This window comes from Fukomys damarensis, unplaced genomic scaffold (genome assembly GCF_012274545.1).
Source record: "Fukomys damarensis isolate Sample0158 unplaced genomic scaffold, DMR_v1.0_HiC HiC_scaffold_8, whole genome shotgun sequence".
In the NCBI taxonomy this organism is placed as follows: domain Eukaryota; kingdom Metazoa; phylum Chordata; class Mammalia; order Rodentia; family Bathyergidae; genus Fukomys; species Fukomys damarensis.
The window spans coordinates 5766393-5790767 of record NW_022900920.1 but is presented as its reverse complement, the minus strand read 5'-3'; the positions used below and the strand labels follow the sequence as shown (position 1 = coordinate 5790767).

General features: G+C 49.1%; 1 protein-coding gene across 4 annotated transcripts in view; it reads left to right on the top strand.

Moving 5' to 3' along the window:
* The first annotated feature begins 209 nt into the window (after positions 1-209).
* The window catches only part of Kndc1 (kinase non-catalytic C-lobe domain containing 1), a 62121-nt gene continuing 37955 nt past the window's right edge, over positions 210-24375 (top strand). For all 4 annotated transcript variants that reach the window (XM_033761329.1, XM_033761327.1, XM_033761328.1 and 1 more), the window contains exons 1-9: positions 210-425; positions 7474-7672; positions 8364-8422; positions 14962-15108; positions 15558-15675; positions 16944-17680; positions 21407-21521; positions 22493-22564; positions 22648-22709. In XM_033761329.1, coding sequence (XP_033617220.1) covers positions 324-425; positions 7474-7672; positions 8364-8422; positions 14962-15108; positions 15558-15675; positions 16944-17680; positions 21407-21521; positions 22493-22564; positions 22648-22709 — 1611 coding nt within the window. In that variant the 5' untranslated portion in view covers positions 210-323. The remainder of the gene's footprint in view (positions 426-7473; positions 7673-8363; positions 8423-14961; positions 15109-15557; positions 15676-16943; positions 17681-21406; positions 21522-22492; positions 22565-22647; positions 22710-24375) is intronic.

The window sequence follows — 24375 nt, the reverse complement described above, 5'->3', positions numbered from 1 at the left end:
GCGGGGCGGCCAGCTGGGGAGGGAACCTGCTGGGGAGAGAACACGGGGGAGGGGACCCGCGAGGGGTGCGCGAACGCGGCTGGAGACCCAGCCTACCGCGCAGGTCCCTACCGAGCACAAACCATGCAGGCCACGGACCCGGCCGCCTCCGGCTTCTACGAGGAGGATGTCAAAGACCTGGACTTCTACGACTTTGAACCTCTCGGCGGCCAGCTGGGGAGGGAACCTGCTGGGGAGAGAACACGGGGGAGGGGACCCGCGAGGGGTGCGCGAACGCGGCTGGAGACCCAGCCTACCGCGCAGGTCCCTACCGAGCACAAACCATGCAGGCCACGGACCCGGCCGCCTCCGGCTTCTACGAGGAGGATGTCAAAGACCTGGACTTCTACGACTTTGAACCTCTCCCCACCCTGCCGGAAGACGAGGTGAGCTCCCAGCCCGCGGGACCCCGCCGGCTCCCGAAGAGGGGTCCGAGGAGGAGCAAGGAATGATGGCAGACTCAGGCCCCTGGCAGACCTTGGCTGGCAGGTGGCAGCCACAGGGCGACCTGTGCTCAGGCTCCCTCAGGATGGCTGAAATGCCGCATAGAACAACAGTGGGGCTATCATTGCAGAAGTTGACCCTGCATGGGGTGGGGTCCTGAATGTAACTGTTGTGCAGAGGAGTGAGTGTCTGCCAATGCAGGGACAGTGGAGGACTAGAGCTGAGGGGACCCCACTCTAAAGCTGAAGGTACTCACTGACCTGCTCAGGATCTGAGGCAACCCAAGCAGAGCCCTTACTTGGCCCACAGGCTGGGGCTTGGGGTCCATGATTGTGAACCAGTGTGAGAGGTGGCCCCCAGAAGATACAGGGCATTCTGTCCATTACCAAAAATAAGAGTCTCTGGGGAAAGCCTCCCTAGCTGGGCTCCTGGGTCCCTGTTGAGGAATGTAGCTCTGTAGCCTGTTGGGGACACTGTGGTGCTGAAGATTCTTCACCAGCCCTTCTGGGGAGGCCTGGCCAACTGGTGGGTAAAATTCAACCAGAAACCTCCTGGGGCAGATACCTCATAACTGCAGTCCCCAGGGCCTGACCCTCCCTGCCAGTACCCACCCACTTCCTGGAAGTAGCGGGCCCTGAAGGGACAAAGAGTCCATGGCTGCTGCCCAGCCATCCAGAGGCCTCCAGGCAGTGCAGGGGGTAACACTGCCCCCACCCCCCAAGGTGGCCTGGATTTGGTGCAATTGAAGGCTGCAGAGAGGAGAAGCCAGGAAATAAACCTTTGGATCTCTCACTGGCTTTGATGGAAAAGAAAGGGTGCCCTCAGTCCACCTGGAAGACAGGACACATTTCAATGTAACTACTAAGAGATTTGCCTTCTAGTCATCCTTGGAAGCAGATCTGAAAACGTGGCTTTGCACACAGCACTTTTTTTTTATCAGCTGCTGTGCTTTGAGGGTCTCCTCTATGTCTAGCACACCAAAGCAGTGGCTGCAACCACAGATAGCAGGTAGTGCCAGTTTGAACCTAAGTCTCACACCCAGAGAGTGGTCTAGTTTTTCACCAGGCCCTATGCCTTCTGTTATAAGAATGTCCCCAGTGTCTGTCTGTGCTGCTTGCACATGCACAAGTGCATGGAGGTCTTCTGTGATTGTGCCAAGGTCTCTAGGTTAACTGCAAATCTTACTATTTTAGTGGTATCTAGTGGGAACTTCAGGTGGGCCTCTCCCTTGGGGAGAGGGCTTCACCTTTGCTCCTGTTCGCAGTAGGGGACCCCAGGCCAGCTTCAAGCCAAGATTGAGCTTGATCTGAGAACACATCTTGGGTTCAGACTTTATGCTTCCTGCACATATTTAGCTTGGTTTACATTGAAAGATTTTATTCTATACCTGTCACAGCCTTCTATAGTTGGACTGCATCTGCAAGCCATCCCGTGTTGGGTGGAGAAAAACAAGGCTGTGTCATCATCCTAGTGGCAATGCTGGAGGAGCCACCAGGAAGGGTCTGTGTGGCCCAGGGCACCTCCCAAGGAGGTGAGATGGGCACCAGAAACTGGTTGCATCCTATGACTAGGACATAAGAATTCAATCCAGAATTAGGTCAAGAGGTGGAAAACTGAAGACTCCAAGACCCCCTGGAATAGCTCTTCTCCACTGTGACCCAGAAAAAATCCAAATGGCTAGTGAACACATGACCTTAGTGTAATTGAGAGAATGCAAAATATACCCAACCATATGAATACTATGTCATGACCTCCAAGGGGTGGTAACAGAGGAAGTGGACAGGCATGTGCTGGCAAGATCTGTGGGCCCCAGCAATCAGTGCTCTATTGCTGCTGTGGGAATATGAGTGGGAACAGCCTGCTGGAAAACAGCTCAACATTCACTGGTGAGGCAGAGAGACCAGCACCTAGCATAGTGGCAGTTTGACTTGGATGAGCCTGAAGATGCAGTGTGCACGGGTGGACCACGCATGTATGAGAACCCCTCGGCTAGAAACCACCCAGAGCTCTTGGTAAGCAGACTGGCACAGCTTGACTAGGTCCCGGAATTTGTAACCACTCTGTGTCCCTGGCCACCTGCATGTAGTACCACTGGGTTAGTACAAGCAGAGGCTTCCAGGTGCACAGGGGAAATGTTCTGCCAAGGCACTGAGCAAGTTGAGTTTCCTGGAAGAAGTGTCCTTCCCTGGAGTCACATGGAATTTCAGCCTCTGTGGGCACGTGATGTGGGATGGGGCAGAACAGCCTGATCCAATGTGGGCAGGACCATGGCTACAAGAGAGGCAGATATACACCAGATGGCTGTGGTCAGGGCTGCCAGCACTGGCTGCCTGGTCAAGAAGCAGGTGGTGCTATTGGCTCCAGCCTTGTAGACCAGAAAAGGCTTGGAGATGAAGATGATGCTGTTTGGGGGCCAGATGGGGCATTTTCTGCCCCCCTCCCTGAGCAGCAAGAGCATTCTCACCCCTACCCCAAGCCCAGCAAGTGCCTTCCCAGAACCTTCCGAGGATCGACACTGGACTGAGCTTGTGTGTGGAAGGGCAATGGGGCCCACAATTGGGAACATCCTATGAAGAAGGGGATATTCTGTGTGCCCTCGAAGGGTCCGTATGACCTAACCCAAATGGACAGAAGGCAGCCTGAGTGGGACAGAGCCTTACAGAGTGACAGCCACAAACAGGTGCACCAACAGGGGGCACTTTCAGAGCTCCCCAAGGCTGGGGATCTGGCCACTCAGAGGCCTGGGGATTTGCTTGCACATGCCCCTAGAATGACTTCAATTTTGTGTTGGCAGGTCTTCTTAGAACATTCCACAGCTGAAAAGTTAACTGGTTATGAGCAGTACATTTGAAGTGTGCACAATGACCTTGGGTCCCCTGCAACCCCAGATCAAAGTCTTTCAGAGTAGGCAGATTCATCAGTGCACAGAAGCCTTAAGTGGTCTTCTGCAGTAACCAGATAAGGGTCCCATCCTTTGGGGCCCAGGTATGGGCTGAAGTGTCACTGCTCTGGAAAGCAAGGGTCTCATCCATTTACCTTTCCATATCCCCGCAATTTCAAATTGTACCCACACAATGGCTCTTTGCTGCCCTTCAGGGAACATGGCTCGGGTGGCCCTGGGCAGCACCCAGGCAGCACCATGCTGGGGAAGTATAGGGGCAGGTGGAGTGTGAAGGACCCTCCCACCCACCCAAGGAGCTGGGGCTCTACCTGGCAGATGGAGCCACCTGAAGTTGGCTGGCCATGCAAGGTCAGGCTGTGTTAGCAAGAACTGACAGAGATTGCAGCGTAGGGAGTCGTGATAGCTGTGGTCTGTGCGGAGCCCTTGTGTGTGCTGGGTGTATGGGAGCCCTGTGCAGATGGGCCTCTGCTGAAGCCAAAGCTGCTTTACTACACCTAGCACATCACCTCCCTCCAAAGTGTCTGCTGTGGTCCATTAAGCCTATGGAGCCCACTTGAGCTGCCTGCAAGCAAGGTGAAACTGACCAGCCTAGTGGTGAAGCTAAGAACCACAGGTCTCTAGGGGGCCTCTTCTGTGGACAAGAAAAGACCTGCAGGGTGGGCTTCTGTCCACAGGGTTGGCTGTGAGCTGCCTGCCCAAAATGGGGGAGAGGACATGGACTAAGGCTGAGCAGCTGGCCAGTGCTGCCCACATCCCTCCTGGTCTCTCCTCCTTGCTTTTGGCATCTTAGCCAAAGCTCATCCCACACTCCCACCTGCCCTAGTTCAGCTTCCATGGATTTTGGCAAGGGAGAGTCATTCCTCACACCTGAGTCAGAGCAAGAAGGTAGTAGGTGCAGATGTAGACTCCAGAGGGCAGATGACCATGAGGAGTAATGCTCAGACCTGGGATTCTCAGTGATTGGCAGGGGAAGCCAACAGGGTGCCATCGGGGGGTACCACCTGGGGAAAGCAGATCTCAGGGGGTTTAGGTTGTCCAGTCATTGAGGAGGCTTTAGCCATGGCCAGAAGCAGTGACTCAGGTAACACCTCACAGTTCTCCCGAGTAACCCAGAGAATCCCAAAGACTTCTGCTTCTCCACACTTAGACCTCCTAGCACAGGTGCTGGGGGCTGCAGGTGTCTAGCTGCCCTGCAGATTGGCTGGGGCTCCCAACTCTCAGGGGTAACTTCCTTCTGGGCCTGAGCAGGAGGTGGTGCCATGGGTCACAGGGCTTTCTCTTGGCGGCACACCCTGATGCCAGTGGTGAGCAGGCAGGCCTGCTGGCCCACGTGAGCAGCAGCCAACAGAGTGTTGGCAGGCCCTGCCATGGGACCGGGACTGGCTCAGATTCACATTGTGAGCTGGCTTCCTTTCTTCTGAATGTCACAAACATGTGAGGTGTACAAGGGTTTACCTCACTTAGTGTGTGCCTGTATTTGTTTGCATGTCCGTGGTAAGCACATGTGCATGCTTATGTGTATGTACTGTGCTGTGCCCTTTTGTATAGGTGAGTGTTTGATGATATGTGTGCACAGCCACATGTGAAATGCATGTGAATGCATTTGTGAGTACCTTTTTAGCCCACTCTTATAGGCACTGCTGGCATTTTCAGGCTCCCCTGAGTCCTGAGTGGTCCTTTGTGGTGCAGAGAGGGTGCAGGGTGTTCACATCAGAAAGCACAGCAAGAAGCTTCCCACCACAGAAAGAGCTGGAAAGCTGGGGAAGTGACATCATTGGGCCCCTCCCTGGACTCTGAGAAGGAAGTAGACAGACGGATATGCCAGTCACCTGGGAGGCAGCAGACCTAGAGCCCCAGCCAAGTTCCACACTGGGGATGATAGTTCTGTTTGTTGGTTGGTTGGTTGGTTTAAGCCCTTTATCCCCTCACCTGTGCTTGTGGGCATTCTTTGCAATACCAGCTAAAGGTGGACCTGGCCCCTTGGCTGTTCTGGGCCATGCTCAAGGCTGGAGGAGAAGGTGGGGGCCCTGCCCCTTCTCCATGCCCCACTCAACCTGTTCCCACTTCTCTAAGGGATGTCTAGATGCTTTGCTAACCCCAGCCGCAGCCCACCTCCCTCAGAACCTCTCATGCCTTCCTGTAAGAGGAACAGTGCACAAACACAATGAGGGAGTACAGGAACAGTAGACCAAGAGAGGGCTTCAGGGAGTCTGATGTGTATGTGTGTGTGTGTGTGTGTGTGTGTGTGTGCGCGCGCGCGCGTGCGAGCATCTGCCTGCTCATATGTACACGTGCCAGCAACTGTGTTTATGCTTGTGAGTGCAGATGTAACATGTACATCTGTGCACATGAGTGTGTGTGTGCTCAGTGTGAATATAGGAAAGTGCATGTATAAATGTATGTGTATATGAGTACACGCGTGTGTTGAGAAAGTGTAGTAATGTTATGTGTTTGGTTCATGTAGTAGTGTGAATGTGTGTGACAGGGTATGGACATATGGATACAGTTGTACGTTGCTGGGAGCAGGGTGCTGTAAATCTCTATGGCCAGGCCTAACTTGCCTCCTCCTGCAGAGGGCGTGGTGGAGCAAGGCCTGTCCAAGAAGAGGCCTCTCTTCCTCCCCACCCATTCGCCAGAAAACTAAGGATAATGTCGTGCAGGCCCTAGCTGTTCTCTCCGTTTCAATCAGGCATCCCCTTTCTGCTTTCCTTATCTACACTATAAATAAAGGTGCTGAGGATGCAAGCCAAGCCTTTTATCTCATCAGGACAAAGGGTATCCACTTGGCCTCAGCTTTATAAACTTTACTGTCCTCTTTGTCTTCTTTCTTTGATTTTCTTACTCTCCCACCTTGGTTTCTCACTCTGTGAACCCTTTGGCTACACGGGCCATAGTAGTGCATGTGGAAATAAATCAAAAGGTGTTTGTGTTTGTGATGTGTGCTTGTGTACATAAGAATGGTCCTTGCCAGATGTGATGGCACATGTCTGTAATCCCAGTACTTGGAAGGCTGAGGCAGGAAGATTGCTGTGAGAACAAGGATTGCATAGTAAGTTCAAGGCTAGCCTGAACTGTATAGCAAGACCCTGTCTAAAAAAAAAAAAAACAACAAAAAGGAATGGTTGTTCTTGTCATGTGAATGTGTGTACATGTGTGAAGATATATGAAAATGTGTGGGCAAATTGGGAATGTGTGCATGCCTGTGGGTGAGAGTCTTGGTACATAAGTATATGTACATGTGAAAGGGTATATGTTGACATGTCACTGAGTGTGTGCATGTATAGAGGGTATGTATGCTTCTGTGTGCACATGCGTGCAAATAGGAACTTGGCACATGGGTCCATACATGTGTGAATTGCATGTGTTATATGGGGACATGTGCACATGTGTGTGGGTATGCCTCTGTTATGTGGGTGCACTGTGGGTGCTAGTGTTGACCTTCGTGCTCACAGCGAGGCTGTCACAGAGTCACAGAGCCCATCTGGGTGTCTGTGGTGAGACAATTGGGTTAGCAGTCAGGCTATGCAGGAGGAACCACCATTGACTGCACTCTGTGTGAGCTGCCTGTAACTAGCATCTGGACAGCTTCATAACCAACCACGTAATACATGTGTGATTAAATGGCATGTCATATGTCATGGGCTTATACCACATTAGCCAACTGAAGGATCCCTGTGCACAATAAATGTTCTACAGGCATGGACTCTATCTCCATAGGTGCCTGTGACTTATATGTTCACAGCCTCTGTGTGCTGGCTGAGCTGTGAACCTGTGGGATAAGGGATATCCCTGAGCCATTGGGTAGCTGGGCACAAGTTCTCAGTCTCCAGCCAACTTCCAGGGAGGATGGCTTCATCCTCAGGCTACATGAACAGACACCTGCTCTGGGCAGCACATGCTGTTTCACCAAATGCTCCATGGCTCTGACATTCGGGGAGCAGCAGAATGACTGGTTTTATAAGACCTGCCTAAAACTCTTTTCCTGACCCACAAGGATGCTTACCCAGAGATTCATTCTCAGTGCAGGGTGCAGGGCTCTGCCTAGGGGTGGCCACTCAGTGGGCTTACAACAAGATGTATTTTGGCAGGAGAATGTGACCCTGGCTGACATCCTCTCCCTGCGGGACAGTGGCCTCAGTGAGCAGGAGGCCTGGGCTGTGTGCCTGGAGTGCAGCCTGTCCATGCGGAGTGTTGCCCACTCTCCCATCTTCCAGACCCTGTGCATCACACCCGACACTCTGGCCTTCAACACCAGCGGAAATGTGTGCTTCATGGAGCAGCTCAGCGGTGAGGCCCAACAAGTGGTACAGCCAGGGTGAAAGGCACCTGGCAGGCAACTGAGTGGACACAGGGCACATGCCAGGTCCCAGGTTTCCTTGGAGCCTGATGGTACCCTCAACCTGAGGTACCATGGAGGGAGAGGGGCAGGTCATGCATTGAGCTGCACTAGCCAGGTGTCTCCCATTCCCCAAGGCTGCTAGGGAGGAGGACCAGGGAGGGGCTTGGCTGTCACAGGCTCTAACCCTAACCCTAATTCTAACCCTAAGGGAGATCTGGGCTCTTTGTCTCCCCTACCGGCTTTCAGTGAATCACTAGCGAAACTCACCTGGCCCTGGTGGGCTAGCCACTTCCCTCTCTGGACTGCTTGAACTGACGGACATGATTTTCAATACCATTTGAGAACTGAATCCTTCAGTTCTCCTTCTTTGGGAAACCAGACAAAAGTTTTCTCCTTCCCTTTGAAATCAGTTTCCCACGTTAAGGCACCCATTTCTCTTCTTAACTGCTGACTCTTGAGATGCTTAAAAACATCCTCTGGGATGTCAGGTCCAAAGGGAGGGGATGTAGGGAGAGTACCTGGATCATCTTTCCTGATCCTTCCTATAAGATCTGAGGGGCTGAGCTGTAGTTGGTAGCTTGCCGTCTTCACTCATTTTTTGTAGATGCGATCAAAACATCTTCTTTTTTCTTCCCCAAGATGACCCCGAAGGCGCCTTTGTCCCCCCAGAGTTCGACCTGACTGGAAACACCTTTGAGGTAAGAGCTGGGGAAGGCAATTCACCAAGCCCCTCCCTCTTCACCTGTACTTTTGTGGTTACCTGTTTACCTTGGTTGCTGCAGTAGGTGGCCTCTGAGCTGGCCTCTGAGGGTGCTGGATTGTCCCCAGTGGGAGCTGTCCTTGAGGCTCCTGTATTTGTCTTTGGTGGCAGATTGAGAACAGCTCTGTGTGTGGGAGAAGTGGCCTTGGACATTGAATGTAATTTCATTCAGGCTGTTCCAGTACCACATCGTATGGCCTCTGAAACCTCCCTGTCGGCTAGGAAGACAAGGAAAGTGAAAAAAAGCAAATGACATCTTAGTACTGTTATGAAAATATTTCTGAGCTTTTGAACCACAGTTTAGGGGAAAGCTCCAGGTATCCTCTGATGAAAAAGAATTTCTCACTTTTCCCGTGGTCATATCAATTAGCGCTTCTTTTGCTAGTGTAGATTGCTATTGTACACTATTGTAGTGTAGTCTATTAACAGACTTCCCCAGCTCAAGGTCTAACAGATACTCACTGATACTTGCCACCAAGAGTTTCAAAGTTCTGTTCTTCATATTTAATTCCCTTGAAGCTGATTTTTCCTAGCTTTATTAAAGTGTAACTGCCAAACAAAGTTTGTCCATTTATACAGAGTATGCAGGGATGTTCAGATATATGTACACATTATGAAACAACTAAATCAGTTAACATATGACACCCATTATTTTTATCCAGTGTAAGATAAGGATTACTTTCATCCTTCTCTGTCGATGGCCATCTTTCCTGGCTGTGTTTATTGGCTAGCTCCAGAACATGCCACCTCTCCTGTATGCACAGGCTGACCTGAGACAAGAAGCTTCTAGGTCTCCATCCTGCTCTATTCCTTGGTCCCTCATCTTCCCTGTCCTAGAACAGAGTACTTTTAATCACCCATTCCTGGCAAGCTCTACCACTTACACAAGTGACCTGATTATTCTCAACCCTTTATTCCATAGAATCAATTTATCACATTCTGTGCAAACTCTGTTGGCATCTTGTCTGGAATGGCACTAATGTGTAGATCAATTTGGGGAGAATTCACATCTTTATAATGCATGAACTTCTCTATAAACACCTGATACTTCCTCACTTACTGTGTTTCTCTTAGTGCCACTTTAAATTTTTGTGCCATATGTGGGATATCTTTTATTAAATTTATTCTTGGGGCCTTATTTTTATCTATTGCTTATTTATTCCATTCTAAAACTGATAGTCAACTTTTTCAGTAGTTTTCTGCTTGTCTGTTGCTAGTTTACAGAAATGCAATTCAGGTTAACATCTAAATTTTTATATCCAACCATCTTGTCAAATCTTATTATTTCTAATAATTTATAGATTCTTTTGATTTTTCTCTTTAACTGACTCAATCACTGAAGAAACAAACAAACAAACAAACAAACAAAAACCAACAGCGGTGGTGCCTCAGGCTTCCCTTGTGCCAGGAGCAGCATTGAGCCTCAGGATGGAACTGCAGGGCATCCATCCTGTCCAGGGCACTGGTCCCCTCCCCATCCCCATTCTAACAGTGTGTTTTCAGCTTTCACCAGCCAGGATGGCATTTGACTTGGCCACGAGTTCCTTTCTATGGTGAATTCATCAAGGTTAATCATGGATGTATATTTCATCTTTATGAAATGCTCTCTTTGCACCTCTTCAAATGATCATATAATTTACCTTCATTAAGATTATAACACTGATATATTTACTTTCTGGTATTAAATCACCCTTTTTCTACTTGGAAAAACCTAGGTTAGCCTAGTGTCTTATCTTTCCTATTTACTGTTAAATTGGACTTAAAATTGCTTGGATTTTCCCATATTTTTCATGAGTGGCTAGTAATTTTCCATTCTCCTGCTATTTCTGACGGCATTGACATGAGGATTTTCCCAGCCTTGTCTGGGCACCCTCTCTCTTTTTGTTCTGTTTGTGTAAGAATGGGATGATCTATGCCTTGAAAGTCTGGTAAAACTCACGGATAGTGCCATCTGTTTGCTTTGCAAAAATATTTCTAATTACTTTCGATTTTTATTAGTTACAAGACTAACCTGTTTTGCACTTCTTATTGAGTCAGCTTTTTGGCAAACCAAAGCAGATAAAAACAAGTACATTAAAAGGCCTGGCTGTGGCCTGCCACAGTTTCTGTAGGTTGCCCCCTTTCCTTGCACTGACCATTAGTTTGCACTTTCTCTTTCCTTTCACTTGTCAGTCTTACCAGGGGTCATTCTGTTCATCTTGTTCAGAGAGGCTTCTATGCATCATGTGCTGTCTCCTGGTATGTCTGTGTATTATTTTCCATTGAGTCTCGCTTTTCATTCTTCCTGTACTTTCTCTGTGTACAGTGTCTTTTCCATTTCTAACGTGAGTTGCAGACTCAGATGATTCATTTTTAGCTTCTCTTCCTTTCTAATAACATTGTCAGTGCTGCAGCCTATGAATTTCCCTCAACACAAGAGTTTTGCTACATTTTGTGAGTTTTGCCACATGGTGTTTGAGTCTATATATATATTTTTTTCTAATTTCCACTGAGATTTCTTCCTTAGCCGTATGATGGGTTGTCATTTTCTTACTTTATGTGTGTGGAGGGAGGGGGTACTGGGAATCAAGCCCATGAGCAACTACCACTAAGCTACATCCCCCACCCCCTTTTTTGAAACAAGGTCTTGCTGAGTTGCCCAGGTAGAACTTAAACTTGTGGTCCTCCTACCTCAGCCTTCTTACAGGAACATGTTCCCATGACTGGCTGGTTTTGTTACTTTTGATTGAGATATGCACATATCAAAAGCACACAACCTCATAAGCAGCATCCAGATGGAGTCAGAATGTGACCAGCACCCAGCACCCCCGAGGGTGACATCCAGACAGCAGAGGTCAGGGTTCATCCTGTTTCTGTGCTTTCTATGGATGGATTTGAGCAAAGCTGACCTTAGCTGGCTCCTTCTGCCCAGCATTTGTTAAATTCTATTATGCAAGTGTGGTCATGTGAGTGCATTCATTCCCAACAATTGTTCTTATTTCTGAACACACTGACTTTTTGTTTATCTTTCTTTTTGTGACTTCTGACTCTGTCAAGTTGTGAGAAAAATGCTTTCTGCCCAGCATTTGTTAAATTCTATTATGCAAGTGTGGTCATGTGAGTGCATTCATTCCCAACAATTGTTCTTATTTCTGAACACACTGACTTTTTGTTTATCTTTCTTTTTGTGACTTCTGACTCTGTCAAGTTGTGAGTGAAAAATGCTGTCTGTGCATCTGTTGTTTGCAATTTGTTAAGGTTTTCTTTGTTTTTGTGTGTGGGTGGGTGGGTGGGTTTTGTTTTGTTTTGGGTACCAGGGATCAAATTTGGGACCTTGCATTTGTGAGGCAGTCAGCAACCACTGAGCTAAATCCCCAGCCCTGGTTTTCTTTGTTTTGAAATTTGTATTCTCGATTGGTATTTAGCTTTCTCTGTATGACTCCAGCCTACTCATTGGATTGTTTGTATCTTCTATAGCATCTTATTTCATTTCATTTATTTTATTGCCCATTTATCCACTAACCATCAAGGTAAGTGCCTTGAAATTCCTGGCTCTGCTGGTGGGTGGATGCTATTCTTCCTGTAGAGGGCACTGTGTTCCTTCATTTGCAGAGGAGTCCAGCCTAGAAGAAGCTGCTGAGCTCTAGGCACCTAAATTCCATGGGGAGAGACTTTCCTGGGAGTCCTATGCAATGATAGGTGTTCCAGATACAGGACACAGTGGTATCAACAGCGGTTATAAATGTAGGAGGCTGATGGTTATGTTATAGGGGAAGAGCCCCTGTCTTCATATCTCAGAATCATCCAACGATGAGGCCTTCTGATTTTCCTGTCTAACCACTGATCAAGAGATTGTACCTTACTCTTGTGGAAAGAACTTCTGGGTGTGCCAAGGCAGGTACCCATTTCTACATAGGGCCACACGGCCCCTGCCAGTCCATGATGCCTGGAGTTTCTGATCTGTCCTAGATTAGCTTTACTCTGGGGGCCTTGGCTGCTGGCTGCCAGGACCCCTGAGCAATTTAATGATTGCATGTGTTGACCCCGGAATACTGGCTCAGGGAGAGTCCTGCCATACAGCTCAGGGCATACTCCTACCTACAACTCAGGGAAGCAACATCTCTCTCACCTTCCTGGTGCTATTGTGCTCCCAGGAAAGTCTGGCAGGATCAGCCTCTGTGATGGACACTTGATGCCCTGGTCTGGCCTCGTGGGTCTCTGTTGAAGGTGGCTGTCAGTTGCATTCAGGCTGAGGTCACCCCCATCACTGACTCAAGAGCCCCTCCTCCTGACCATTACCTCAAACCCCACTGCACTGATGCACAGTGAATTTTCCTATAGTCCAAAACCCCCTTTGTGCTGGCCCAGGTATCCTGGGTACCACAGAGCCTCCCTTACTCCCCACACCCAGGGCCATCTCCCTTCCTGCTACTGAGACTGACTCCTCCACTCCCCACATTTCCAGGACATGTTACAGTAAGTCTTCCCAGGACCATATCTGTACACATCACTTCTTGCTCAGGAAACTCCAGAAGCTACCTAGTTCCACACAATTAAAAATGAGCCCACATCCAACCCGCACAGGACCCTCTCTTACCCTCATTTCCCTGAGTAGATGTGGGCTCATGAGAGACCAACTAGGAAAACTCAGGGCTGACACATGTTATTCACTTGTTCACGTCATCAGTCCACAGGTGTGCACTCAACAAGGATTAGAGCCATAGGCCAGATGGGGTCCTGCTGCGTGGAGGCCACAGTCCACACAGGGGACCATCTTTGATGGGAGACCAAAAAGGCAGGGCAAAAGTAGTGGGCCTGAGAATAGGGCTGCAAGGAAATGACAGTGTCTTTGTTTCCATCAAGGGGCCCAGAGGCCACTGAGATCAAGTGAGTCTAGGCTGGATCTGAAGGGCAGATGGGTCACCGGGTGAGGTCAGAGGAGCTTGCCAGACATGGAGAGTCTGTGAGTGAGAAGAGTGCCAGTCCAGAGTGGGTGGCCAAGGGCAGGCTGTAGGCTCCTCCTCTCTCCCCATGTCCCACTGCCCCACAAAGATGCTGTGCCCAATGCTGTCTGTCATTTTACATTGACAACACCAAAGACCACCGTAGGGCTCAAAGACATTCTGTGGCTTGGCTATGTCCTCACAGGATGTGAAGGGAGGCTGGGGGGTGGTCAGTGTTCATCTGTGAGAAGTAGGGGCATCCGGATCTGCAACATTAGCATGAGAAGAATGGATGGACTCAGGAGGCTAAGGTAGGACCCTGAAGAATTACATCTGTCAGTGTTCTGTGGACCTGGAACCCGAGAGTATAGATGACATCAGAGGCCAGGTGAACACAAGATACAGCCCCGAATAAGGGCTTTCTTTTGTGTCAGTAATTACCAGTCAGAAATGAATTTAAACATTACATTTACAATGCCATAAAACCCTCAGGAATTCCAGGAGTCAGTACAGCAGGTAGGATTTTTAAAACAGGAAAACAAGCCAAAGGCAATTCCACATGGCGAACATGAATCAAGACATTGCATTTTGACCTACAAATAGGTACAGTTACTTTAAAACAAAACAAACAAACAAACAAACAAAACCAGACCCTGTCTCTATTATTATAGGGCCTCTCTCTCTCTCTTTTTTTTTTTTTTTGGTTAAAAAAAAAGTTGGTCCCAATAGGGAAGAGTGAAGGGAGTGAAGGGAGGGCAGGGGTAAGGGGAAAAAACAAGAACCAAGATACATCATGTAAAGGTATAAGATCCCAGTGATAAATGTGACTGTATTGTTTGCTTTAAATATACCAATAAACTTAATGGGGAAAAAAGTTGGTCCTTCCCAAATTAATGTGAAAACATCACTGCAGTTACAAAATACCAGCCATTTTTGTAAAAGGAAAAAAATTTATGCGGTCTGAAGAAAAACCAGAGTATCAGCCGTTTTTTTTTTTTCTGTTTTATAAAGCAAGAAAGGCATGGCAGTGCCCACCCATGGGAGGCATCAGCTGCTATTAACCTACCAGGATCTAAGCCAAGGACTTTGACGAAGCTGACATCCTGGGGCTGGACCATGTACAGAACCCACTCTCATATGCTCAGTTAGTGAAAACCCAACTTTCCAACAAAAGGGGAAGCCATCCTGTTCAAATCTTGCCTAACATGTGTAAGACCCTGGATTACACACACGCACACACACACGAACACACACAATCCATCTCCTTCTGAAGGGAATTGCAGCCCTGGGAAAGAGCCCAGCATCTGCACCAGGTGGGATCAATGTGGGGCTAAGGTTGTGGGAAGTGTGGGAGGGGCTTGTGGAGCTCTGGGGCCAGTGAAGACCCAGACCTGATTGCCTCATGAACTGGTGCTATTGTTTTGCCTGCAGATGATGCCTGCAGTAGTGCCAGTGCCAGTACCATCGCAGTTGTGGCCTGAGCCAGTCCACAAGCTCTAGACAGTTTCAGGCAAAGGAGGACTAATGGTTCCTTCATGCCTCCTTGGTGCTGCAGGCTCACATCTACTCTCTGGGGGCCACGCTGAAGGCTGCCCTCGAGTATGTACCAGAGCCTGAGCTGGAGCCCAAGCTAAGCCCGGACCTGGAGACACTGCTGGGCCAGATGCAGGCAGAGGATCCCAGAGACCGGCCAGATCTGAAGGTAAATTATAGGCCTAGACCTCACCTAACCCCCCCCCCACAAGCTCAGTGCCTGTAGTACACACACACTCTCTCTCTCTCTGTCTCTCTGTCTCTCTCTCTGTCTCTCTCTCTGTCTCTCTCTCTCTCTCTCTCTGTCTCACACACTGCATGGGTCCCAGCAGCCTCATGAGAATTTTTTAGCACTATATCCTGTTTACACCAGGACTTCACTTTTATTGTACATTTTTGTAATGAAAAATTTTGACTTACAGTTATAACAGGCAAAATTTTTCTGTAATTCCAGGACTTCTTGTCTTTTATGCCAGAAGGTGCACTTGGTAGGCAGGTAGGGTGGCCCTGGGGACTGTCAGGCACCACCACACAGCTGTGTTCACGGAGGCGGGTCTCAGGAGGGTGGGACTCTTCCTGGTGAGTTTGCCTACCTGAAAGGCACATGCATGTCCCTAGAGCATCATAGCCCTATGTGAGGAGAAGATGCAGCCTATGTCCTCATGCCGCCTGTGCCGGAGTCTCTCAGCCATCGGGAGAAGGGTGCTGTCCATCGAGTCCTTTGGAGCATTTCAGGGTAAGCACATACATGACACACATGTGTACCTACTTGCATGCATACACATCTCTTCATGTACATGTGCACTCACATGTGTGTACATATAGACATATAGTGTATATAGAATGCAGTCGGTATACATATACATGTGCAAATACGTACTCCCACTAACAAGTGTGCACACTGCACATGCATCAACACAGATACATGCACACTCACACATATTCATACTAACATACACATCCTATAAATACCCACCACATTCACAATCACACACATTCAAATAGGGTACATAGCTATCCCATATATACATATTCACATTTTGTTCCCACTGTCCACATACACAAACTCACAAGTGTCTATTTTTACCACACACTCCCTTACAAGTATACACACTTGGCTACACATTCACACTCACATGCATACTTCCTGCACTGTCATTCGGTGACCACAAGCATGCCTTTTGGTGCCATGGAATGAAAAGTGAGGATCAGAATCAAGTTCAGAAGCAACTGAGGCTACTGCTGCTCATCTCTGCTTTCTGGCAGAGGGACATAGCATTTCAGTTTTATTTTGCCGGCCCACACCACCCAGATCTGGTAGGCCACCCTCTCCTCCATGTGCAAAGCTTTGCTGTAGTCTGGGGTTTCATGACTCACATGAGTCTCGAGTCATCACAGGAGCCTGAAGGCCTAAGGAAAGGGATGTGTGGGGCCCCACAGCCATCCAGAACCTCCCAGGGGCCTAGGCATCTTTCTTGCCAAGGGCAACTACTAGCATTGCTCAGGCAACATCAAAAAGTGTTAGCCTAGGAATTCAGAGCCACTCCTGGTTGGCAGAGTTGCCAAAATGGACTAGTGTCTAGAACTGCTCCCACCAAGGCAGGTATACAAGAGCACACATCTCAGGTTTGTGGCCAGACTCACTTTCTTCCTTTGGGGAATCACTTGCATAATCATAATAGAAAATGAGCTGCTTTGGGAAGAGATAATTGGACCCCATGGGAAGTTGTGCATGGAGGTGGTGAGGGGTGCATGGAAGCCTCTCTGCTTGGAACCTCTAATGAGCTGGGTGATGAGACAGGAGGCAGGCAGGACATCTCTGGGCCTGCGCTGAGGGAATGGTGGGGGTTTGCAATGTAGGACAGGAGTCCCCACCAGTTAGACGTGCTCAGGGAACTTACAGAGATCGATGGCCCAGGATCAGAGGTGGTTCTGGGGGCCACCTGGGGTGCGGGTCCCTGGTTCAGGATCTTCAGTGGTAACCATGTCCTACCTTGTACCCAGACGTCAGCGAGAACACCTGGAAGGGGAGACCTGCTCCAAGAAGTGTGGGGCCCAAGAGACCCCCTGGAGACCTCCGCACTGACCCAGAGGCCCTATCTACTCCCGAGGGCCAGCCCCAGCCTCCTGCCCCCAGGGACCCAGAGCAGGAGGCCAGCTGGGGTCCCAGACCACCACCCACCAAGCCACTGCTGTCAACCCCCATGAAAAATGGTGAGAGCCCAAGCCGGGAGGGGCTGACCAGCCTTATCCTGGATACAACATCCATCCTTGGTGAGCCAGACAGAGACATCCTCAAGAGGAGCCGCCTGAGGAAGATGCAGACATTCCCCAGGCTGCTTTCCGAGGGCCCTGAGGCCAATGCCCTCTGCCTGTCACTGACCAGCTCAAAAAAACAGCTAACTATATCTGACTTCTTCTCCCCGGACCCCATGAAGTTCTTTCTAGAGGGGAAAAATGGCCTTTCATGCTTCAGGGCACAGTCTAAAAGCAGGCTGTGGCCTGAGCACGCACCCAGACCCCAGCTGGAAGAGGCGCTGGGAAGCAGCCAGAACACAGATAGGGGGCCAGGGACCTCAGGAAAGCCAGACACTTCACGCCCTGACCAGGAGCCTGCAGAGAACAGACCCTCGCCCCACCCTATAGACCTTCAAGATGAAGGCCATGAAGCCCGGACTCTTGGAGACACCGAGGGGATTCCGGAAGGAGGAGGGAAGCCAGGAAGCACTGCATTGGAGCAGGTGTGTGGGCGAGGCAGGGGCTGGGGAGTTAGGGTACAGCTGGGCACTGCAGTCATGCTTCTCCAGGACCTCGGGGTTCAGTCCACAGAAGGGGAGCGTGACAGCCTTCGCTGTTGTCTAGTAATTTAAGGTTTTCATCGAGATGCCCTGTATTCTTGGTGTTGGTTTTTGTTTGTTTGTTTGTTTGTTTTTTGATTTTTTTTTTTTTTAGATAAGGTCTCACTAAGTTACCTATATAGAACTTGAATTTTCTTTTCTTTCTTTCTTTCTGTCTTTTTTTTTTTTTTTTTTTTTTTTTGTTTTTTTTTTTTTTTTTTTTTTCTTGTACTGGGTATTGAACTCAGGACGTTGCACGTGCAAGGCAGGCAGTGGCAACACTGAACTAAATCCCCAGACCTCTGAATTTGAATTTTCAATCCTCCTGCCTCAACCTTAGTACTGGGATTTTAGGTGTGTGCTGCCACACCCAGCAAGCTGCCCTGTTTTTGAATATAGCTTGTGAGGCCAGCTGTCACCCCAGGTGTGATCCTAAGGCCAGAGCTTCTCCCCACAACCTTGTGGGACATTCATCTCTGGACAACCCAGAAAGCAACCACTCCCTCCAGCCTTCCCTCTGCCCTATATAGCTCCAGCCCCACATACCCATGAACCAGGCCGACCCGGGGTTTAATTTTCTTCCTGAACTGGGGCAGCATCTCCAGGTGAGGTTACTCCAGGAGCCCTGTTTTGCCAGTTCTAACCTCAGGATCTTCCTTGTTCTGCTGTGCTGATTCTTTTAAGTTAGAAACCAAACCAAACATGGGGTCATATGCCTATAGTCCCAGTACTCTAAGAGGCTGAGGCAGGGGGGTTATAAATTCAAGCCTTAGCCTGGGCAACTTAGTGACTTAGGCAGATTTTTCCTCAAATAATAAAAAAGGTGCTTAGGATGCAAAAGCTCTGAGTTCAATTCCCAGTACTACTCAAAATAATAATAATAATAACAACAACAACAGAGCAGATGTTACAAACCAAAACTGTAGGTTGAGATTGCTCACCTGTCATTCCGGTCCATGAAGAAGGCTAGGTAGCATCTATGCCTGATCAGAGGCATCAATCAATCTTAGAATTTGCGCAGCTGCCAGCACAGAGCCCTTAGCAGGATGTAGTGCCCCCAGCCCAGTACTATCCTTTATGACGGACAAAGTGCTCAGCTATCTCAGAGGTCTGTGTCACTCCTATCCTTGTTGTAGATAATCAAGTGGCTGAGCCCTACCAAGTGGGAATGAGCCAACTATATAAGTAATTTTCTATATTTTTCTGGTTTTTTTCATTAGTCTAACAAAATACCTTAGGCAGGGATACTTCATAAACAAAAAAGAAGCTTCTTTAGCCCACAGTTGTGGAGGTTTAAGGGTGATGGCTTCTTGCTGGCAGAGTCCAAGGTGATAAATGGCATCACATGGCAAGAGACAAGGAGCGTGTGTCTCCTCTGGTTTCTCTTCCTCTTCTTATGAAGCTACCAGGGTCCATGAGGACTCCTTTCCCCATGACCTTATCTAATCCTAATCACCCTCATAGGCCTCGCCTCCATACAGTGTGGTCAGATTTGGTTCCCCCTTCAGTACCTCACAGTGGGGTGAAATTCCAACTCAGGTACCCTTGGGGACACTCAAACCACAGCATCAAGCATGTTTCCCTCTTGGCTCTTTACAAGTTGCCCCAAAACTCTGTTCGTCAGGGAAAGGACAGCTGGGGCAGTGGTCCAAACACACATGTATTCACCAGGCACTGTCTGAGCCCAAGGACAAAAGTGATGCCCCTTGTGACACAAAGGACTGGAGGCAAGTGACTGTGTAATTTATATTGTCTTAGTCACTTTCTCGTCACTGAGACACAATATTCAACATCCACAACTTAAAGTAGGAAAGGCTTATTTGGGCTCACATTTGATAGACGTTTCCGTCCATAGTCAGCTGGCTCCAAGGAAGAATGACGTGGTGGAAGGGCCTGCTGCAGTGGAGAAGCTGCTCACATCATGGAGAACAGGGAAATAGATCATGGAAAAGCTGGGAGAAAGATAAAGTCCCCAGGCCACTCCCTGAATGACCCACCTCTTTCAACTAGACCCCACCTCCTAACAGCAAGTTGGCTATAAGCCCCCATAATCCAGTTGCTTCCAAAAGCCTCACCTGTGATGGCATGAGGCTCTTGAGGGACATCTGCATGTAAACCATAACAGTGTTCCATGTCCTGCAGAGCACTTGAGAACTCCCATGGGAAATGTGATTACTCGGAGGCCCATTTTAGGACCATGGTGTTGACAGTCTGCTCTATTCGGGGCTGGGCACACACATGTCTCAGCTGCCACTCCAGGCTTTCCTAACTCCTCCATAGATTGGCATGCCTTCCTGTGCACAGCTGCCTCACAACACCCACATTCCAGAAGGGAAACTGAGGTAGAGGTGCCGGGGAAACTGTTGGAGGGTGAGCACTGCTGAGGGGCAGAGCTGAGATCGCTGGGTCTGCACAGGGCAAGGTTGACAGTGAGCACAGCTTTTGCATTAGCTTATGAGGATTTCCTGGCCCAGATACTGGGATCAGGGGCCCCCAGACCTCAGTCTCCCACAGGGCAGGCCCAGTTCTGGGGATCTCCTATCCCAGGTTCAAGGCTCAGTGCTCTGATCCCAGAACACAGGCCACTGGGCACTCGTGGCACTGACAAGTCAATGAGCTGGGAGGGACCACGGAACTGGAGCTGCTCCATTTTCATCCCCACCAGTTCACAAGGGGCTTTGGATGGGGGTCTTGAGTGAAGGCACTGATCTCTGGAACTTTCCACTAAAGTCTGGAATCTGGGTCTTCTAAGACTCTTTAGTCTCAGCTTTCCACACAGAAGAACTATCTTCCAGGCTCTGTTAATTCTTTCTACTTCAGCTTCAGTTTATGTTGTTCATGTGCGTGTGCGTGTGCATGTGTGTGTTTTAAAATGCAAAGAGCATAAAATTCACCATTTTTACAGGAACAGTTCAGTAAATTGAGGGTATTCGCATTGACATGTAGCCTTCACTGGTCACCATCATCCATCTCCAGAACTCTCACTTTCCCAAACTGAAACTCTGTGCCCTCCAAACAGTGATTCCTCCTTTCTACCCAGACACTGCCACTCACTTTCTGTCTCTGTGGATGTGACAGCTCCAGGGTACTTCATATGTGAACTCACACAGTATTTGTCCTTTTGTCTCTATCTTATTTCACTGAGCATGACGTCCTCAATTTTCGTCCTGTCAGTACTGTCTTCCTTTGTAAGGCTGAGAAATATTTCCTTGCATGGACAGGCCACATTCTTTATTTATCTATCCATCCACACATGCGTAGGTTGCTCCTTTTTGGCACATATAAATGATACTACCTTTAACAAAAATATCTCCCCAGTCCTTACTATCAGTTCTTTTTAGTGTATTATCAGAAGTAGAATCGCTAGATCATAGGATAATTCCCTGTTTTATTTTTTTATGAACTGCCACTTTCCATGGCAGATGCACCATTTTATACTCTAACCAGCAGTATGCAAGAGCTCCAAGCCCTGCTCCCACACCCTTACCCACACTTGCTTTGACTTGGAGACTTTCTTGTTCCTTCTAGCTGGAAGGCTGGGGGCAGGGAGTAAAAGGGTTTGCACCTATCACCCTCCATGGAAGTCCTTCCTGAGTGTCTTCTCACAGGACACTTCTCTGTCTCCCACAGTGCCTGTCCCTGCAGGACCTCCTGTCCAAGCTGGACCGGCCTTTCAGGGAGTACGAGCTCTGGGCCCTGTGCCTCGCCTGCCTCAGTGCACTGCAGAAGCATACAGAGCACCCAGGTGACGGGTAACACCTGCCCACCTGAGCTGGGCTGGGGACAGCCGAATAATTCTGGGTGGGGGGTGTCCACACTGTGACCTGGAACAAAGGTCATCATTCACACTGTGGCAGGAGGGGGGGCAGTGTCCACACTGTGAGTCAGGAGTGGGGTAGGGGGTAGGGTCTATGCTGTGAGCAAGGAGCAGAGGCACAGTCTGCCCACTGACTGCTCCTCCGGTATCAGTACAGGGAAGGCAATGGGCATACCTGTTATCTGTGGGCCTCAATCAGACGATCCCTGCTATAAAGAAGGGTGGGATAGCTCCAGCCCACAGTCTTGGTGGAGGTAACAGTGTTCCCAGAGATGTCAACACTGGTCTGGGAGCTGGGGACAGGAATATTAGATGTTGCAGTGGCTTGTGGTCCCCCTGAGTTTCACGTGCCGGACAGTAGGACAAATGGGTGGTTCACCTGTGGTTTCACACTGTCATAGTAGTAACAAAGACAGCTCTAACAAGGCTGGCCAAGTGATCAGAGGAGAGACACTGCCTTCTGGCTCCTTATCTGGCTCCAGTGAGGAGCCACCCCTGGGCCCTGAGGCAGAATGGGATCTGAGACCTAAGGAGGGGCTGTGGTCTTCCCAGCCTCCCCCAGACCTGCCTTCCCCCAGGGACAGTCGCAGCACTGACCACTCACTTCCCACCCCACAGTGGACACTGCCCTGCCCTGTCTCTCGCTCACAGTGTGGACACTTCTTCCCCTCCCTTTCGCTCCCAGTGTGGCAGGAGTAATGTGGTGATGTGGCGGCTAGGGCAGCTCTGCCTGGTGGGGTAGAAGAGCCCATGCCTGGCCACCCTTGGCCAGTCTGCCAGGCCTCAGAAGGGAGGATGCTCAGCCTGCACAGGACCCATGCTCTGGTGTCCCCTGGGTGACACTAGCGGGTGCCCTGCCCTGAGCAAGGTGTTCAGGCCAAACTCTCACTCTGTTGTAGCTTGCCTATGCCTGGACAACGTGCTGGTGGCTGAGGATGGAACTGTGCTCTTCGGGCCACCCCCTGCCAATGGTATGTACCTGAGGCCACCCTAGGAACACTTCTAGCATCAGCTGGCCACAGCTGAAAGAAACTAAGCCAGTTTTCCCTCCTAGGCTCCTACAACTCATTCTTTCTGGCTCCCGAGGTGGCAGAGGAAAAGCTGGTGACAGAAAAGGTAACCAACCCTCTTTTCCTTCAGTCTCTGTGCCCCAGCCTCAGTGGTGCCCACATCCTCTTCTGTCCATTGGGCCAGGGGAGTGATGGGTCCCTAAATCAGGACCTATATCCAGAGCCTAAGCTCTGCCCGGCAGGTGGCAATGGACAGTGCCTCCTCCAAGGATGGTGGCAGTGCCTCTATCCAGCCTCCTCCTGGTGAAGTTTCCTTGGGCAAGTTGAGTCATGTATTCTGGAGCTTTCCTCCTGACTTAGGAGGACTGAGGTTAAATTTCAGGAACACTTACAAGGCATTTGTCAAATATAACCATCACTAAAACATAACGGATTTTATAAACTTTACTTATGGTGAAGTAAGTTACATTTAGAACTGAGAGGAACTTCCATTGTGGGAGCTGGAGGATGACTGTCCTGGCTCCTCTAAGTAGCTTTGATTCACCAGAGGGGAAAGGAGAGGAAGCATGAGGTCTCTATGGAGGAGGCAGAGTGGGGCACCAGGGCCCTGCAATTTCTTTTGCCTCATGCGTGGAGACCTAGGAAATTTGGGTGGGTAGAGATAAATGAAGCCCCACAAAGGTTTGTCAGGCCAGCCAGAGGACCAACAAAAAGCTGGTGCCTATAGACATGAGCTGTCTGCACCACCCAAACACCACAGAATGCTGTGGCCCAGCCCGGCCAGCAGAAGACTGAGAGTGGGATTTGGACTCAGCTTCACACAGAGGGATATGGGTAGCAAGGTTCCTCCCAGCCAGGTGGTGCCAGAGCAGGCTGGATGGGACAAAATCTTACGACACGATAATGTCCAGGCACCTGACATCTGCCGTACCGAGAGCCAGGAAGATCTCAAACAGAATGAGGAAAAGCAGTGCCAGCTCTGAGAAGACAGAAATTTAGATATAACTGAAAAAGATTTTAAAGTAACATATCATAAAAATGCCTCAGTGAGCAATTATAAGTATGCTTGAATAAAAGGACATCTCAGTAAAGAAATAGAAGGTAAAAAAGAAAAACCAGACAGTACTTTTTAAAAAAGAATAAAAGAAATATGCAACTTTTTTTTCATTTAGAACTAGATTTTTTTAAAAATCACAGTCCTACTAGGGTTGTAGTTCAGTGGAAGAAAGCTTCCCTAGCATGCACAAGGCCCTGAGTTCAATCCCAAGCGGGGGGGGGGGCTCAGAATAGAAAAGGCAGAGGAAAGAACTGGTGAGGTGAAAGAACGATAAAAATTACACAATTTGGACAAGAGAGAAAAAGGAAACAAAAAGCAAACAAAAATAAACAGAGCCTGAGGAGCTTATGGGACTATGACAGAAGATTTAATATTTGTCATCGGAATCCTCGAAGGACTTTCCAACACTGAAACACTGGAAAGTGTGTAGTAGAAAAGGCAGAGGAAAGAACTGGTGAGGTGAAAGAACGATAAAAATTACACAATTTGGACAAGAGAGAAAAAGGAAACAAAAAGCAAACAAAAATAAACAGAGCCTGAGGAGCTTATGGGACTATGACAGAAGATTTAATATTTGTCATCGGAATCCTCGAAGGACTTTCCAACACTGAAACACTGGAAAGTGTGTAGTATCCTCTGCTGCTTGAGTCACTCCTGTCTTCCCTAATTTACCAGTTGCTGCCACTGGGTTTTAGGTATGTTTTCGTGGTGTGGT